Genomic DNA, 19,539 nt, shown 5'->3' on the forward strand with positions numbered 1-19,539 from the left:
TTAACATTTATGTCTCGGTATAACCTGCCCTGTAACATACCTACAAGCATTTCACACATTTTCTGACCACCCTGTATATACACACACAAATCAATTGGTTCTACTGAGAAATTCATCAATGGAGTAGAAGGAGTTGGCCACCAATAAATCCTTTAGGCTTCTCCTAAACTGAATTTCATTGGTTGTTAAGCTTTTTATGGCTGCTGACAAGTTATTAAAAATGTGTGTTCCTGAATAATGCAGACCTTTTTATACAAGACTAAGTGACTTTAAATCCTTGTGAAGATTAGTCTTATTTCTAGTATTGATTCCATGAATTGAGCTGTTGGCTTGAAAAAGTGATATATTTTTAATGACAAATTTCATTAAAGAATAAATATATTGGGAAGCAGTAGTTAGTATCCCTAGTTCCCTAAACAAGCTTCTGCAGGATGTTCTTGAGTTCACACCACATATAACTCTTACTGAACGTTTTTGTGCCCAGAAAACTTTAGCTTGGCTTGATGAATTACCCCAAAAAATAATCCCATATGACATTATGGAATGAAAGTAAGCATAGTATGCCAGCTATTTCATTTTTATATCCCCTATGTCTGACACAATTTGCATTGCAAATAGAGATTTATTAAGACGCTTCAGCAGTTCTGTGGTGTGCTTTTCCCAGTTGAATTTATTATCAAGCTGTAATCCCAAGAATTTAATACTGTCCACTTCTTCTATCTGCTTGTCATCATATTTTAGGCATGTACTCGTGGCACACCCCTTACAAGTTCTGAACTGCATGTAGTGTGTTTTTTCAAAGTTTAGTGACAAGGAATTGGCTAGGAACCAGTGATTAATGTCCACAAATATTTTATTAGCTGATCTTTCTAAGACTACGCTTGATTTGCTATTTATTGCAATGTTTGTATCATCGGCAAACAAAACGAACTTGTCATCTGGTAATGTTAGCGAGGAAAGGTCATTGATGTACACAAGAAAAAGTAAAGGCCCTAAAATGGAACCTTGTGGGACTCCACATGTAATTAGTTCCCAGTTGGATGATGCCTGATAGCTTGATACTTGTGTCTTTCCTAATAACACCCTTTGTTTCCTGCCAGAGATATGAGATTTGAACCATTTTGCAGTATTTCCTGTTACACTATAATATTCTAATTTACTTAAAAGAATATTGTAATTTTCACAGTCAAATGCCTTTGACAGATCACAAAATATACCAGTTGCCTTCAATTTTTTATCTAATGAATTAAGCACATTTTCACTGTAAGTGTAGATAGCCTTCTCATATGCAATGTTCGTAGATAAAGGAGAAGAAAGGAATCTTCACACGTGTTGTTAACTGTTTTCTTAACTTGCGAATGACGTCGGTGTCCAGCGGTGATAACCAAATGGTCTTAATGCAACACATTAGGTACTCGGTTGTTGTAACGACGAGGCAGAAGCTTAATAACTTGTTTCTTGACTACAGTGTTTTATTTCCACTTAACATTAATCAATCACAGATACTGTCCAAAATCACAACTAAAATGTAAATTCGGAATACCCATAAAAGTTACGAAGAGATACAATGTCTTTTTAACCACAAGTCAAAGACCTTCACAGCGTGTTCACGCCCTCCGATGCGGAACGAGTCTGACATAATTGAGGCCAAGCAAGAATAGTATATATCTCGCGGTTAGTTCTGGAAGGTTCCATAAAATTCCATAGAACAATTACTATGTAAGTAATATTCTCAATTTAAAGTTTATGTTTCCCAAATGTAAATCCTTTTAGAGAGTTATGAAAGTGACAAGTGTTAACAGCATTCTAAAATTAGACTAAATATTCTTAAAGCTATTGGCTTTATATTGAGTTGATAACTTAATCAGATATTGACTGTAAGTCAATAACAGTATAAATACATACAGTTGTCTTGAATGGCTTAAAATAACTTTGCAAAATAAGAATAAATGATGATATTCTGTTTTATGGGGTTTTTCTGAAATTTATTGAAAACTAATTTTCGTGGTATAATATAGCACCATAAATAATGATCGATATATAAACTGAAAAATATGTATGTGACAAAGTTTCATCTGCGTACCAGAAAACTATGTTCAAATACGACCATAAATTAGGTAGTATCTTATATTCCTGTTGGAGGTAAAAATTCCGTACAGGCTTGATTTATTACACGATGGCTATTTCTCCATGACCTAACTGCGAAAATTATTGAAATGTCACACACGACCCTTCTTAAAGGTCTTCCTGTAGTCTAATTTATAGAGAAGGTATGGTAGTCTCTGTTTTCGCAACATCCTCTGAAGAGCACAAATAAACTAAGGTAGGTCTCTGAGGTCTTTTAATACTTTAATTGGTACGTTTTTATATGGACCGCGTTTCTATAACGTCTTTCAGTTTTACATACAATTGTTCTGATTTTGTAGATGTAAATTAAATGTTCTCAGTTCGTCCTTCAAGTAAGCTGATTAGTAGACTGCTTGTAAGACAAAAAGAAAAATACTCTCCACGTTTTATTGATTATTTACTTTTCCTTTCGTGACCTCGTTTATATAAGGTCATAATGGTCGCCTGTTTTGTCTGTTTTTGTTGCCGGGAAATCTAAAATACTTTTTTACTTGTAAGTTGTCAGACTAGTTGTCTGACGTTGTTGTTATACAATGTATTCAGTGTTACTTCGAAAGACGGGCATTACGGCCGATAATGTATTTCCTCCGCACCCCACAATACTGACATCGCTTACCAAAGCAATGTTAAGTGTGATTCGTCAGGATACCGAATAACTGCTGCACAGTTGATCTAGGCTGTCAATCCAACATTAAACGTGGCTTTAGTCGTCTGTCATACCTAGCTTCACATTTCTGGGCTCATTTCTTGACAACAGTACAACTACATGATTTCTTTTAGGAATGTATGAGCAGAGTGTCATTGAAATCAAGGAAGACAAATTAACAAAAATTTTGACGAAGTACATCCCTTCTAGTTCTGTATGAAGCAGACAAAGTGAAAACACATTCATGACCTGACTTCATTCGTCTACGTAATATAACAGTAACATAAAATTCATATTTTCAAAAATATACATTTTGTTTGAGACGGATGTGGTTCCCTGACACTGTCTCTTATTGCTTTTATCTTTCCCTTCGTGTATAAAAGTACGATATTCAGCATGGGGTCAAAACAAATACCAGACGTCCAAGATAGCTGTAGGTTCAGATTTTCTAGAAATAGTTTTCAGTCCTCGAATGTGAACAGTAATATTTTCAACTCCACTTCGAATACGTGGTTTACAATATAACTCCTTTTTCTTTCGAAACTAAAACTTAGTTTAGGATCTGGATTTTTTGATTTTGTGGCCTTCAGAATGTCCGTATGAACACACATCGGATTCAGATTCATGTACTTGATTTGTATTTTGAATTTTATGTCCTGCAATATGTTTTAATGAGATAAACTCAGTCACTTGAAAATGGCATAAAAAGCCGAAACCTGGGTCGTAATTAAATAAACATCGATACAGTCAAATCTCAGTGTGTCCATTTAAAAATTATTGTGTGACTGTCGCTCAGAAACATAAAAAACTGTTTCATGTACTTGAGATGATATCAGTTAACTAAAGGTCAATTTCATCTTCTATATCGCAGAAGTGAAAACCATTGAGTAAGAATTTCAGGGTCAGTAAGACACTTTTAGACCGTTTTCGTGAAGCCGTAGTGATATAAAATATTGTTTATATCCATCAAGTCGTGTAATAAGATTAAAAGCTAGTGGCAACTCTTATGAAGGAAAAGATACTGAGAGATTTGAGAAACTGAGTGGGACTTGACCCTAAAGGTGATAGCGACATAAAATTTTGGGGTGGTGTAACCCAATCGAAAAAATCTTTTGTTCGTTCACCTTGAAACAGCAGTATTACAGGTCGTTACCTTTAGTATTAAAATAGTGATGGAGACTAAGAGACAACGGTTTTCAAAGCCATCTCCCTTTTATCGCACAAAACCAACGAGGTGTGGTGTCCCTCGCACCCAGTTAGTTCGGTTATGGTTTAAAGAGTAGTCAACATCAAATATGAAGATGGATACCACGTATTATTCCTGTTTCTATTTTTTAATAATGAGTATTATACTTTCACTCTCAATGAAGAATTACGTAGATATATTACACTCTAAGAAACAAATGAATTAATAACGTCTTTCATCTTCTATTTTAATTAAGAGAGGAGGACGTCAGGTGATATACTATTGTTGCGTAGAATAACCATTTATTCCCATTATTTTGAAATAAATTCCAAACGGATGTATCTGGTGACGTTCACTTATAACTGGTAACGTTGCCAGCGTGTTAAGTTGAAGCTACGCCAGTGTCCATGTGTACGTTATATATTACTATACATGAAATCAGCGTTCTGCTTTAGACTTGGTGATTCTCCCTCCACCCTGAAGAGTGTAAAATTTGTTCAGAAAAGTCGAAACAGTCTACAGCAAAACAGATATCAGAGGAGAAAGTGAACATCTGGATGACTGTAAGATTCCTCCCCACACAAAAATTGAAAATCGATCTTTCTGTACAGGAAATTACGTTTCTTTTTTTCATTACCATTATGTATTGTAATTATCATCAGCATATTACAATAAATGAGTAAATATGTCTTTAAGCCTACTTATTTACCATACGTACTTATGTTTAGGTAATATCAAATAAAACACGGCACAAACGTTCAAAACAATGTCATTAACGGTCAGTTTTCTAAACTGACGTATTTCTAAGTGTTTGTACGTCAAAGTGTTAAGTGAGTGACGATAACGTTTCGCCAGGGGGCTTATACGTAGAGTCTACATTTCTTCAGATATACATAAATGTCACACGTTTAGTAAGAAAAAGAAAAACTGCATCTAATTTAGAATCTAGCCGAAGAGAAAATGTTTTTAGGTAAACTCACCAGGTAGAGGTGTAGAGGAGACCCGATTAAATAGCCAATGAGGATTAGGACACCTAGAATGATAAAAGCTACTATCGTGCCGTCGACAACTGCCGTACGCACAAGAGTAGAAGGACCTAAGCCAACTTGCTGGTTAGTTGTGAGACAGGCTATGATAATGGATATAACCTGAAAAGAAATCATAAAAATATTAGTGGGCTACGTACAGACAACATACAAAAATCCTGTCCAGGGTGATTTTTTCAAGACATTTATTTCTGTTGGACGCAAATGTATTGGTAGGCAGTAGATTCAAGCACATTTTTACAGCACGAGTGATACACAGTTTGTTACGGTACAAGGACCAATAGGTAATTCATTTAGAAATGCTAACAGACGTACACTGAGGTGACAAAGGTCATGGTCATGGTCATGGTCATGGTCATCCAATATCTTGTCGACCTCCTCTTGTCTGACGTAGTGCAGCAACTCGACGTGGCATGGACTCAACAAGCCGCTGGAAGCTCCTTGCAGAAATATTGAGCCATGCTGCCTCTATAACCACCCATAATTTCTATAACAGTTCAAGTGTTGCGGGTGCCGGATGTTGTGCACGAACTGACCTCTGGATTATCTTCCATAAATGTTCGATGGGATTAATGTCGGGCGATCTGTATGGCCAAACCTTTCGCCCGAATTGTCCAGAATGTTCTTGAAACAAATCGTGAAAATTTGTGGACCAGTGACATGGTGCATTGTCATCCACAAGAATTCCATTGTTTTTTGGGTACATGAAGGCCATGAACGGCTGTAAATGGTCTCCAAGTAACCGAACATCCAGAGGACCCATTCCATCGTTGTTTGGGAACATGAAGTCTGTGGACTGCTGCAGATGGTGTCAAGCAGGCGAACATAACCGTTTCTAGTCAATGACCGTTCCAGTAGGACCACAGGACCCAGTCCATTCCAACTAAACACGGCCCACACCATTATGGAGCCACTACCAGCTTTCACAGTGCCTCGTTGAGAACTTGGGTCCATGGCTACGTGGGGTCTGCGCCACTCTCGAAACCTACAATCAGCTCTTACCAACTGAAATAGTGACTCGTATGACCAGGCAACGGTTTTTTTTCAGTTGTCTAGGGTCCAGTCGATATGATTACGAGCACAGGAGATTCCATATGGGCGATGTTGTGCTGGTCCACTAACGCCAGATTTTGGTACACTGTACTAACGGATGCGTTCGTCTTATGCCCCACATCGATTTCTGCCGTTATTTCACGTAGTGTTGCTTGTCTATTAGCACTGACAATTTTGTGCACACGCCGCTGCTCTCTGTCGTTAAGACCGTCGGCCACTGCGTTTTCCATGGTGAGAGGTTATTCCTTAAATGTGGTATTCTCGGCATACTCTTGACACTGTGGATCGCGGAGTACCGAATTCCCTAACGATTTCCGAAACGGAATGTCCCACGCGTCTATCTCCCATTACCACTCTACGTTCAAAGTCTTTTAAATGCCGTCGTGCAGCCTTCATCACGTCGGGAAGCTTTTCACGTGAATCACCTGGCTTCAAATGATAGCTCCGTCAATGCACTGTCCTCTTATCTCTCGTGTACTTTATCTGTATATGTGGATATTGCTATCCCATGACTTTTGTCACCTCAGTGTATTTTTATAGTATGCAGTACTTTGGAGTCCTGTATGTGTTGTGCACTATATAAATAAGTAAATAAAAAAACATCCAATAGGTTTACATTGACGTTTTAAATTGTAAAGAAAAGTAAACCATTCACTTATAGAAATAAATTACGATGTATGCTCCATTAGACGTCTCATACTTTCCATAGACCGTTTTATGAAAGAAATATGGCAGATATGAATAATAAATTGAGTAATGCATTAAGTGCGAGAAGTACCTGTTAGAAGATACTTCTTCAGGTCACATAAACGGTGACAAAAATGCTATGCTCATCTTTAGAAAAATTAGAGACTATAAACATACGTAATGAAATTAGCAGGAAAGCTTCTACTCTGCTGATGTTTATTTCTGCTTGCTTAATAATAACATGTAAATACTAATAATTGTGGATGATTTTTACTTTTAATTGGTTGTATAACTATATTTATGGCTGGATTGGGTGATAATTTTGAATTTGATTTAAGGAAGATTATTGCTCTTTCTACTTTAAGACAACTTGGTTTAATAATAAGAATTTTTGCTATAGGTTATCGAAAGCTTGCATTCTTTCATTTATTGGCTCACGCTTTGTTTAAGGCGTTATTATTTATGTGTGCAGGTAGAATAATTCTTGCTGGTGTTTTATTGAAGTTAGGTAGTTATGGAATTTTCCGTGTTATAAAGGTTATTTCTTATTTGGGTCTAAGGTTTAATTATTTTTGATTATCTTTAGGTTTATCTCTCAAAAATGCAGATATCTAAATACTGTAAGAACAATAGTATATTTACAATACGTATGGAGAATTACGTCGCTGTAGGGATTCCAGTTCTGGCATCTACTTCTTCAGGTAATTTGTGGACCCCTTGGAAAATTTAGTAACTAATTCTCACAATATTCTCACTGTTCATTTCTCATGGATTTTTTTCAGTTACATTACCAACTGTTGGATAACAGTGAGTGACAGTTCATAAAATAAGTTAGCGACTTCGTGTGCAATTAAACCCAATGAAAAATTATTTGTGAGTGCACAAAGGCTTATTATCAAACTGGGCAAATAGGGTACTGCCTGCAGCATTTGTTTCAAAGTACGACTATTAAGTTATCATTAAGTTATATTTGTAAGCGGGTGCCAGCACAATATTTTTATTTGCTTGTAACTGAACAATATAAATGTTTTTTGTATATAAAGATCTTAAAAGTTTCCAGTGAACGCAATCCCTGTTTAGTTGGCATCTAAATCATGTCAGGTATGGTTTGATCTTGAGCTCTTAATTAATGTTTCTGCCATCAGCAAAATTTACAGTTTTTGACAGTCGTTTAAAATCATAAGAGCGTCGTTAGTTTAATTTTAATTTGAACCCAGCATCGTATTTCATTTCCTGCCTTTTTCGGTTTATGTCACTCTCGCAAGGTAGCTTCGCCGTGAGTTTCTCTGTTACATCTACGTAACACTCCGCAAGCCACCAAACGGTGAATGGCAAAGGGTACTTCTGATGTCAATAACTGATATGCTGTCACTCCACCTGAGGTCGCTCTTGATAGTTACTCCTGGATATTTTAAAGTGGATACTGCTTTACAGCAGTTTGTCATCAATAGTGCAGTTGAACAGTAGTGCCTGCCGGAGTGGCCGAGCGGTTCTAGGCGCTACAGTCTGGAACCGCGCGACCACTACGGTCGCAGGTTCGAATCCTGCCTCGGGCATCGATGTGTGTGATGTCCTTAGGTTAGCTATGTTTAAGTAGTTCTAAGTTCTAGGGGACTGATGACCTCAGAAATTAAATCCCATAGCGCTCAGAACCATTTGCACAGTAGTGGATTTATTTTCCTACGTATGCACAATACGTTTCATTTATTGACGATCAGGGTCAAGTACCAGAGCCTGCAGCAGTAATCAATCCTTTGCAGATCATTCTCCAAATCTGTAAGTCTTCCGACTGCTTTCTTATAGACATCCATCGTTCGAAAACACTCTTAAAAAGCTCCCCACGCTTTTTAATAGATCATTTATATACAATATAAACAGTAACAGTGTATCACACTTCTGTGAGGTGCTCCAGAAATTACTTTTACATCTGTCAGTTTTGTTCCGCTAAAGGCGACGTGTTCTGTCTGCAAGGAAGTCATGAATCCAGTCTCAGATCTGGTCCCATATTCGTTAAGCCCCTATTTCGGTATTAACCGCAGTTTGGGGCAGTGTCAAATTCCATTCCTAAAGTCAAGCAGCACGGCATTAACCTGGGCGCTGTAGTCTACAGCTGTATGGATCTCATGGAGAAACAGAGCTAGGTGAGACGCGCAAGATCTCTGCGAAATCGGAGTTGATTTGTAGAGAAGTGATTTAGCTCTCCAAAAATGCCATAGTTCTTGAGCATAAAATGTGTTCCATAATTCTACAACTGACTGACGTCAATGCTATAGGCCCATGAAAATGAGCATCTGTCCTACGGTCTTCTGGGAAATGGAAATGTCCAGCCTTTTTTTCCAGCCGCTAGGTACCCTTCGTTGCTGCAGCGATCTACATAAACTGCTGTCAGAAGGGTTGCAAGTTCTTTTGCATAATGTTTGTGGATTCTTATAAGTATCTCATCTGGTCCTGATCCCTTTCCACTACTAAGCGATTGTAGTTGCTTTTCTATTCGGAGAACGGCTATCTCAGTATCTGCCATTTCGAAGTTCGCAAGATGTCTTGAAATGAGGGACCGAGCTACGATCTTCCGCAGTCAAACTACACTACTGGCCATTAAAATTGCTACAGCACGAAGATGACGTGCTACAGACGTGAAATTTAACCGACAGGAAGAAGATGCTGTGATATGCAAATGATTAGCTTTTCAGAGCATTCACACAAGGTTGGCGCTGGTGGTGACACCTACAACGAGCTGACATCAGGAAAGTTTCCAACCGATTTCTCATACACAAACAGCAGTTGATCAGCGTTGCCTAGTGAAACGTTGTTGTGATGCCTCGTGTAAGGAGGAGGAATGCGTACCATCACGTTTCAGACTTTGCTATAGGTCGGATTGTAACCTATCGCGATTGCGGTTTATCGTATCGTGACATTGCTGCTCGCGTTGGTCGAGATCAAACGACTGTTAGCAGAATAAGGAATCGGTGGGTTCAGGAGCGTAATACGGAACGCCGTGCTGGATCCCAACGGCCTCGAATCACTAGCAGTCGAGATGACAGGCATCTTACCCGCATGGCTGTAACGGATCGTGCAGCCACGTCTCGATCCCTGAGTCAACAGATGGGGACGTTTGCAAGACAACAACCATCTGCACGAACAGTTCAGCGACGTTTGCAGCAGCATTGACTATCAGCTCGGAGACCGTGGTTGCGGTTACCCTTGACGCTGCATCACAGGAAGGAGCGCCTGCGATGGTGTACTCAACGAGGAACCTGGGTGCACGAATGGCAAAACGTCATTTTTTCGGATGAATCCAGGTTACGTGTACAGCATCATGATGGTCGCATCCGTGTTTGGCGACATCACGGTGAACGCACATTGGAAGCGTCATCGCCATACTGGCGTATCACCCGGCAAGATGGTATGGGGTGCCATTGGTTACACGTCTCGGTCACCTCTTGTTCGCATTGACGGTACTTTGAACAGTGGACGTTACATTTCAGATGTGTTACGACCCGTGGCTCTACCCTTCATTCGATCCCTGCGAAAACCTGCGTTTCAGCAGGATAATGCACGACCGCATGTTGCAGGTCCTGTACGGGCCTGTCTGGATACGGAAAATCTTCGACTGCTGCCCTGGCTAGCACATTCTCCAAATCTCTCACCAATTGAAAACGTCTGGTCAATGGTGGCGGAGCAACTGGCTCGACACAATACGCCAGTCACTACTCTTGATGAACTGTGGTATCGTGTTGAAGCTGCATGGGCACGCAGCTCTGTTTGACTCAATGCCCAGGCGTATCAAGGCCGTTATTCCGGCCTGAGGTGGTTGTTCTGGGTACCGATTTCTCAGGATCTATGCACCCAAACTGCGTGAAAATGTAATCACATGTCAGTTGTAGTATAAGATATTTGTCGAATGAATACCCGTTTATCATCTGCATTTATCTTGGTGTAGCAATGTTAATGGCCAGTAGTGTATTTCTGAAGACCGAATGCAGTATTTCGGCTTTGCCTCTGTTAGCCTCCTTTTCGATGCGACTTTGGTTACTGGGAGAATGAACAGAGGATTTAGAATCACTGTCTTTACTGACTGAACATGTGTAGTGTAAGAATAGTATGGCTTTGGCAGTGGTGAGGCGAGCACGCCTGGTTTGCGTCTCGCCTCTTGTGCTGCTTGCGAACGAGCGTACGTTTGGATACTTATACGTAGTGGTTATTCTTCGAGTCTGAATTCATCTAGCATCATGCATTTTCCTAACGACAAGCCACAATTAAATTTACTAGTCCTTTGGATCATGAACGACCAAAAGAATATGAAGTAGAACAGTTTGTATTGGGCGAAATGCTTCTCCCGGCACAACATCTTCTCGGAATTCGTTTTTCGATCGTTAGTACCACTGAAAACATAAAGCTGGCTAATGAAGAGCTGTGCACCGACGCGCCATACTAACGATCACAAGTTCTGATACTCTAACGGACATTTAGGGTCTTGGAAAAGGCCGCGTAATACGGGAAGATTTCAGTTAGATTACATCATGGTCAGGCAGAGATTCCCAAAGCACATACAGGACTGGAAGGCGTGCCCAGGAGCAAATATAGATTCAGAACACAATGTAGTAGCGATGAAGAGTAGGCTGATGTCTCGGTGATTATAGTCGGGAAGAATCAATACGCAAAGAAGGGGGATACCGAAGTATTCAGGAATGACGAGATACGCTTGAAGTTTTCTAAGGCTATAGAAACGGCTTTGGGAAATAGCTCAGTAAGCAATCAGCTCAAGAGGAATGCACATCTCTAAAAAGGGCAATCACAGAAGTTGGAAAGGAAAACATAACACCAAAGAAGGTAACTGCGAAGAAACCATGGGTAACAGAAGAAATACTTCAGTCTGTCGATGAAAGTCGGAAACACAAAAATGTACAGGGAATTTCAAGAATACAGAAATACATGTCAGTGAGGAATGGAATAAACAGGAAGTGAAGGGGAGCTAAGAAGAAATTGATCCTTCAAAAATGTAAAGAAATCGAAAAAGAAATGATGCTCGATAGGACTGACTCGGGATATAGGAAAGTCAAAGCAACCTACTGTGAAATTAAAAGCAAGAGTGGCAACATTAAGAGAGCAACGGGAATACCAATCATAAATACGGAGGGAGGAACGGATAAGTGGAAAGTGAACACTGAAGTACTCTATGAGTGGGAAGATTTACATAATGTGGTAGAGGAAGAAACAGGAGTCGACTTAGAACAGATATAAAAATTTAGTATTAGAATCAGAATTTATGAGAGCTTTGGAAGACTAATGATCAAATAAGACAGAAGGGAAAGATAACATTCCATTACAATTCCTGAAAACATTGGGGAAAGTGGCAATAAAACGTTTATTCACGTAGGCGTGTAGAATGTATGAGTCTAGCGACACAACATCTGACTTTTGGAAAAATATCATCTACACGATTCCGAAGACTGCAAGAGCTGACAAGTGCGAAAATTACCACACGATCAGCTTAACAGATCACACATCCAAGTTGCTGACAAGAATAATATACAGAAGAATGAAAAAGAAAATTAGTCTGTTAGATGACGGTCAGTTTGGCTTCAGGAAAGTTAAAGGCACTAGAGGAGCAATTCTGACGTTTCGGTTGATAATGGAAGCAAGGTTAAAGAAAAATCAAGACAGGTTCGTAGGATTCGTCGACCTGGAAAAAATTTTCGACACTGTAAAATTGTGCAAGATGTTCAAAATTTTGAGAAAAATAGGCGGAAGCTACAGAAAGAGACGGGTAATGTGCAATATGTACAAGAGCCAAGAGAAGATAATAAGGGCGGACGACCAAGAACGAAGTGCTCGAATTAAAAAGGGTGTAAGACAGAGATGTAGTCTTTCGCACCTACTGTTCAATCTGCACATCGAAGAAACAATGACGGAAATTAAAGAAAGGTTCAGGAGTGGAATCAAAATTCAAGGTGAAAGGACATCAATGATACGATTCGCTGATGACATTGACATCCTAAGTAAAAGTGAAGAAGAATTACGTTATCTGCTGATAAGTACAGAATGTGGATTGAGAGTAAATCGAAGAAAGACAAAAGTAATGAGAATTATCAGAAATGAGAACAGGGAGAATGTTAACATCAGGACTGATGGTCACGAAGCAGATGAAGTTAAGGAATTCTGCTATCTAGGCAGCGAAACAACCAATGACGCACGGAGTAAGGAGAGCATCAAAGGCAGACTAGCACTGGCAAAAAGGGTGGCCACTCTTCGGTTTGTGACCCCTGCCCTCTTTGTCAGTTTAGAACATCGCCACTGATTGAATTTTGAATGAAAATCGTTAGGAATGGCGGCCAAAGTGTTACAGCATAAGAAGTCATCCTTGTTCTGCCGACGGCCTCATCGAAGAGGGCAGAGGAAAGGACAGAGGTCTGGGACATTCTCTTGCTCTTGAGGTGGTTAAACGTCCCTAGATACGGAAGAAACAGCAATGATCAGCGGCAATGAACACCCCTACGTTAGAGACACAGAATGCGTAATTGAAAAAGTGTCATTATGACCTCTCTATTAGTAAAGGAGTCCTGACTGATCCCCGATTCGGATCTCCGGCAGAGGACTGCCAAAGTTGAGGTAACAATCAGACAAAAATTGAATAACGAACGAAAGGGTAGCTGTCTTCGAGTCGGGGCGTGGAATGTCAGAAGTTAGATCATAATAGAGATTCTAGAATCTGAGACGGTGGGGGGGGGGGGGGCAAACGGGGGTCTGTGAAGTGAAATGGAAAGAAGTCAAGTATTTCTTGTCAGACGACTGGGGTAATATCAACGGTTGCAGAAAATGGTGTAATGGTAGTAGGGTTCATTATTAATAGGATGGTAGGGTAGAGAGTGAGTTACTGTGAACGGTTCAGTGATAGGGTTGTTATAATCGGAAACGACAGTAAACCTACGCTGATAAGCATAGATGAGATTTGCATGTCGACACTGCAAGCAGAGAATGGAGAGATAGACGAAGTATATGAGGATATTGAACGGGAAATTCATTACCTAAAGGGAGCTGAAAATATAATAGTCATGGGGACTGGAATGTGGTTTTAGGGGAAGGAATAGAAGCAATGGTTACGAGAGAGTATGGTCTTTGAAGTAGGGACGAGAGAGAGAAAAGACTGAGTTCTGCAACAAATCTATTAGTAATAGTGAATACTCTTTTCAGGAATCACAAAAGAACAAGGTATGGTTGGAAAAGGTTGGGAGATACGGGAAAACTCCTGTTAGCGGTCATGGTCGGGCAGTTATCGAAATCAGATACTGGATTGTAAGGTGTACTGTAATTCGGACGTTACTTGAACTTAATGACACAAAAGGCATAGACGATATTGATACGAGAGAACTGTCACGACCTCTAAACGCTACAAAAAATAGGAAAACTACTGGTTTATGTAACTGTGGAAAAATGGAGGGTTATTCCAACATCTAGGACTTCTTGACACTTTTTATCAGTACTGGAGAAATAAGAAAGTACCAAAAGACTGGCTAAAAGCCAAAGCAATGTCTATCTTTACAAAGGGTGATAGAAATAAACGTGGTAAATATCGAAGTATAATCCTCCTGGAATCAGCATATAAATTAATTCCAAAGTCCTGAAAGCAACACTTAAAAATAGCGTCGAAAAGCTAACATCTGAAGAACAGTTAGGTCTTAGAAAAGCACGAGAAACTACTGACAATGATTTTACACTGCAAGAAGTTACCGAACAGCGAGGAGAGTTTGTGGTCCTGAGAAAGCATTAGATGATGTGAATGGAGAAATACTATGGAGCATCGTGGCTGAACGAGGTTACCCATCTCACCTCATAAATGCTATTAAGAGTCTATACACAACCACCGAAAATGTTATAGATATGAGAGAATGTAACAACACAGCCAATGGACAAAAAGGAGTACAGCAAGGATGCTGTGCTTATCTGACGGTCACCGATGAGGTTGAACATTACGATCACGTGCCTGATAGCTTGTTTGTCACTGTTTGGAACGAGGTACATCACTGATTCTGCGTATCAGTGATCCGACTATATGTAGTAGGTTATTGGAGGTATGTGGCATTACATGTGTATGCACGGGTCATGTAATTGGCGTAAATAACGGGCCGCTATTTGGCGTACGCGGTGATGACCCCCGATAGCGATTCAGATGGGTTCCATAGGATTTACATCAGGGGAATTTGGTCCCGGAGATGTCAACGTGAGTTCACTATAAAGCTCCGCGCCGGCCGGAGTGGCCGTGTGGTTCTAGGCGCTACAGTCTGGAACCGCGTGACCGCTACGGTCGCAGGTTCGAATCCTACCTCGGGAATGGATGAGTGTGATGTCCTTAGGTTAGTTAGATTTAAGTAGTTCTAAGTTCTAGGGGACTGATGACCATAGCAGTTAAATCCCATAGTGCTCAGAGCCCTTTTATAAAGCTCCGCAAATTATTGTAGTTCGGTTCTGTCTCCAAGACACGGACAACTATACTGCTGAAAGAAGATATCGCCGTCGGGGGAGACATCAAGCTTGAAGGGTTCTGGTGATTCGCAGCTGTCAGCATGTTTTCGATTACTACCACAGGTCCCAAGCAAGCGCAGGAGACTGTCTCCCAAAGAATAATACTTCTCCCAACAGCCTGTGTTTGTGGCACGCTGCACATTTCGAGCCGCCTTTCACCTCGATGACGGAATTTGTGGAGACGACCATCGACCTGGTGTGGCAAAAATGTGATTCGCCCGAAGAACCGACATGTTTTCCTTAATCGACGGACGAATGCCGATGGTCTCGTGCCCATTGCAGTCATAACCGATGATGTCATTGGGTCAAGATGTGAACACGTAGGGATGCTCTGCTACCGAGCTCCATGTTCAACAATGTACGATGGTCTTGGGCCTATTGCAGTCATAACCGATGATGTCATTGGGTAAAGATGTGAACACGTAGGGATGGTCTGCTGCAGAGTTCCATGTTCAACAATGTTTGATGGTCTCGTGCCCATTGCTGTCATAACCGATGATGTCTTTGTGTCAAGATGTGAACACGTAGGGATGGTCTGCTGCAGAGCTCCATGTTCAACAATGTTCGATGGTCTCGTGCCTATTGCAGTCATGACCGATGATGTCCTTGGGTCAAGATGTGAAAACGTAGGGGTGGTCTGCTGCAGACCTCCATGTTCAACAATGTTCGATGGTATCGTGCCCATTGCTGTCATAACCGATAATGTCTTTGGGTCAAGATGTGAACACGTAGGGATGGTCTGCTGCAGAGCTCCATGTTCAACAATGTTCGATGGTCTCGTGCCCATTGCTGTCATTACCGATAATGTCTTTGGGTCAAGATGTGAACATGTAGGGATGGTCTGCTGCAGAGCTCCATGTTCAACAATGTTCGATGGTCTCGTGCCCATTGCTGTCATAACCGATGATGTCTTTGGGTGAAGATGTGAACACGTAGGGATGGTCTGCTGCAGAGCTCCATGTTCAACAATGTTCGATGGTCTCGTGCCCATTGCTGTCATAACCGATGATGTCTTTGGGTGAAGATGTGAACACGTAGGGATGGTCTGCTGCAGAGCTCCATGTTCAACAATGTTCGATGGTCTCGTGCCCATTGCTGTCATAACCGATAATGTCTTTGGGTCAAGATGTGAACACGTAGGGATGGTCTGCTGCAGAGCTCCATGTTCAACAATGTTCGACGGTCTCGTGCCCATTGCTGTCACAACCGATGATGTCTTTGGGTCAAGATGTGAACACGTAGGGATGGTCGGCTGCAGAGCTACATGTTCAACAATGTTCGATGGTCTCGTGCCCATTGCTGTCATAACCGATAATGTCTTTGGGTCAAGATGTGAACATGTAGGGATGGTCTGCTGCAGAGCTCCATGTTCAACAATGTTCGATGGTCTCGTGCCCATTGCTGTCATAACCGATGATGTCTTTGGGTGAAGATGTGAACACGTAGGGATGGTCTGCTGCAGAGCTCCATGTTCAACAATGTTCGATGGTCTCGTGCCCATTGCTGTCATAACCGATGATGTCTTTGGGTGAAGATGTGAACACGTAGGGATGGTCTGCTGCAGAGCTCCATGTTCAACAATGTTCGATGGTATCGTGCCCATTGCTGTCATAACCGATAATGTCTTTGGGTCAAGATGTGTACACGTAGGGATAGACTGCTGCAACGCTACATGTTCAACAATGTTCGATGGTCTCGTGCCCATTGCTATCATAACCGATGATGTCTTTGGGTCAAGATGTGAACACGAAGGGATGGTCTGCTGCAGAGCTCCATGTTCAACAATGTTCGATGGTCTCGTGACCATTGCAGTCACAACCGATGATGTCTTTGGATCAAGATGTGAACACGTAGGGATGGTCTGCTGCATAGCTCCATGTTCAACAATGTTCGATGTTCTCGTGGCCATTGGAGTCATAACCGATGATGTCTTTGGGTCAAGATGTGAACACGTAGGGATGGTCTGCTGCAGAACTCCATGTTCAACGATGTTCGATGGTCTCGTGCCCATTGCAGTCATAACCGATGATGTCTTTGGGTCAAGATGTGAACACGTGGGGATGGTCTGCTGCGGAGCTCCATGTTCAACAATGTTCAATGGTCTCGTGCCCATTGCTGTCATAACCGATGATGTTTTTGGGTCAAGATGTGAACACGTAGGGATGGTCTGCTGCAGAGCTCCATGTTCAACAATATACGATGGTCTCGTGTCCATCGCTGTCATAACCGATGATGTCTTTGGGTCAAGATGTGAACACGTATGGATGGTCTGCTGCAGAGCTCCATGTTCAACAATGTTTGATGGTCTTGTGCCCATTGCTGTCAAAACCGATGATGTCTTTGGGTGAAGATGTGAACACGTAGGGATGGTCTGCTGCAGAGCTCCATGTACAACAATGTTCGATGGTCTCGTGCCCATTGCTGTCATAACCCATGATGTTTTTGGGTCAAGATGTGAACACGTAGGGATGGTCTGCTAGAGATCCATGTTCAACAATGTTTGTTGGTCTCGTGCCCATTGCTGTCATAACCGATGATGTCTTTGGGTCAAGATGTGAACACGTAGGGATGGTCTGCTGCAGAGCTCCATGTTCAACAATGTTCGATGGTCTCGTACCCATTGCTGTCATAACCGATGATGTCTTTGGGTCAAGATGTGAACACGTAGGGATGGTCTGCCGCAGAGCTCCATGTTCAACAATGTTCGATGTTCTCGTGCCCATTGCAGTCATAATGGATGATGTCTTTGGGTCAAGATGTGAACACGTATGGATGGTCTGCTGCAGAGCTCCATGTTCAACAATGTTCGATGGTCTCGTGCCCATTGCTGTCATAACCGATGATGTCTTTGGGTCAAGATGTGAACACGTAGGGATGGTCTGCTGCAGAGCTCCATGTTCAACAATGTTCGATGGTCTCGTGCCCATTGCAGTCATAACCGATGATGTTTTTGGGTCAAGATTTAACACTTAGGGATGGTCTGCTGCAGAGATCCATGTTCAACAATGTTCGATGGTCTCGTGCCCATTGCTGTCACAACTGATGATGTCTTTGGGTCAAGATGTGAACACGTAGGGATGGTCTGCTGCAGAGCTCCATGTTCAACAATGTTCGACAGTCTCGTGCCCATTGCAGTCATAACCGATAATGTCTTTGGGTCAAGATTTAACACTTAGGGATGGTCTGCTGCAGAGCTCCATGTTCAACAATGTTCGATGGTCTCGTGCCCATTGCTGTCATAATCGATGATGTCTTTGGGTCAAGATGTGCACACGTAGGGATGGTCTGCTACAGAGCTCCATGTTCAACAATGTTCGATGGTCTCGTGCCCATTGCTGTCATAACCGATGATGTCTTTGGGTCAAGATGTGAACACGTACGGATGGTCTGCTCCAGAGCTCCATGTTCAACAATGTTCGATGGTCTCGTGCCCATTGCTGTCATAACCGATGATGTCTTTGGGTCAAGATGTGAACACGTAGGGATGGTCTGCTGCAGAGCTCCATGTTCAACAATGTTCGATGGTCTCGTGCCCATTGCAGTCATAACCGATGATGTCATTGGGTCAAGATGTGAACACGTAGGGATGCTCTGCTACCGAGCTCCATGTTCAACAATGTACGATGGTCTTGGGCCTATTGCAGTCATAACCGATGATGTCATTGGGTAAAGATGTGAACACGTAGGGATGGTCTGCTGCAGAGTTCCATGTTCAACAATGTTTGATGGTCTCGTGCCCATTGCTGTCATAACCGATGATGTCTTTGTGTCAAGATGTGAACACGTAGGGATGGTCTGCTGCAGAGCTCCATGTTCAACAATGTTCGATGGTCTCGTGCCTATTGCAGTCATGACCGATGATGTCCTTGGGTCAAGATGTGAAAACGTAGGGGTGGTCTGCTGCAGACCTCCATGTTCAACAATGTTCGATGGTATCGTGCCCATTGCTGTCATAACCGATAATGTCTTTGGGTCAAGATGTGAACACGTAGGGATGGTCTGCTGCAGAGCTCCATGTTCAACAATGTTCGATGGTCTCGTGCCCATTGCTGTCATTACCGATAATGTCTTTGGGTCAAGATGTGAACATGTAGGGATGGTCTGCTGCAGAGCTCCATGTTCAACAATGTTCGATGGTCTCGTGCCCATTGCTGTCATAACCGATGATGTCTTTGGGTGAAGATGTGAACACGTAGGGATGGTCTGCTGCAGAGCTCCATGTTCAACAATGTTCGATGGTCTCGTGCCCATTGCTGTCATAACCGATGATGTCT

At 41.7% G+C, this 19,539-nt stretch overlaps 1 protein-coding gene across 1 annotated transcript in view; it reads right to left on the minus strand.

The window, feature by feature from the left end:
* The window catches only part of LOC126203582 (uncharacterized), a 69,246-nt gene that overhangs the window by 10,966 nt on the left and 38,741 nt on the right, over positions 1–19,539 (minus strand). The window contains exon 3 of the mRNA XM_049937942.1: positions 4,940–5,107. Within this exon, the coding sequence (XP_049793899.1) occupies positions 4,940–5,107 (168 nt within the window). The remainder of the gene's footprint in view (positions 1–4,939; positions 5,108–19,539) is intronic.

Source organism: Schistocerca nitens, chromosome 9, assembly GCF_023898315.1.
Source record: "Schistocerca nitens isolate TAMUIC-IGC-003100 chromosome 9, iqSchNite1.1, whole genome shotgun sequence".
Taxonomy (NCBI): Eukaryota; Metazoa; Arthropoda; class Insecta; order Orthoptera; family Acrididae; genus Schistocerca; species Schistocerca nitens.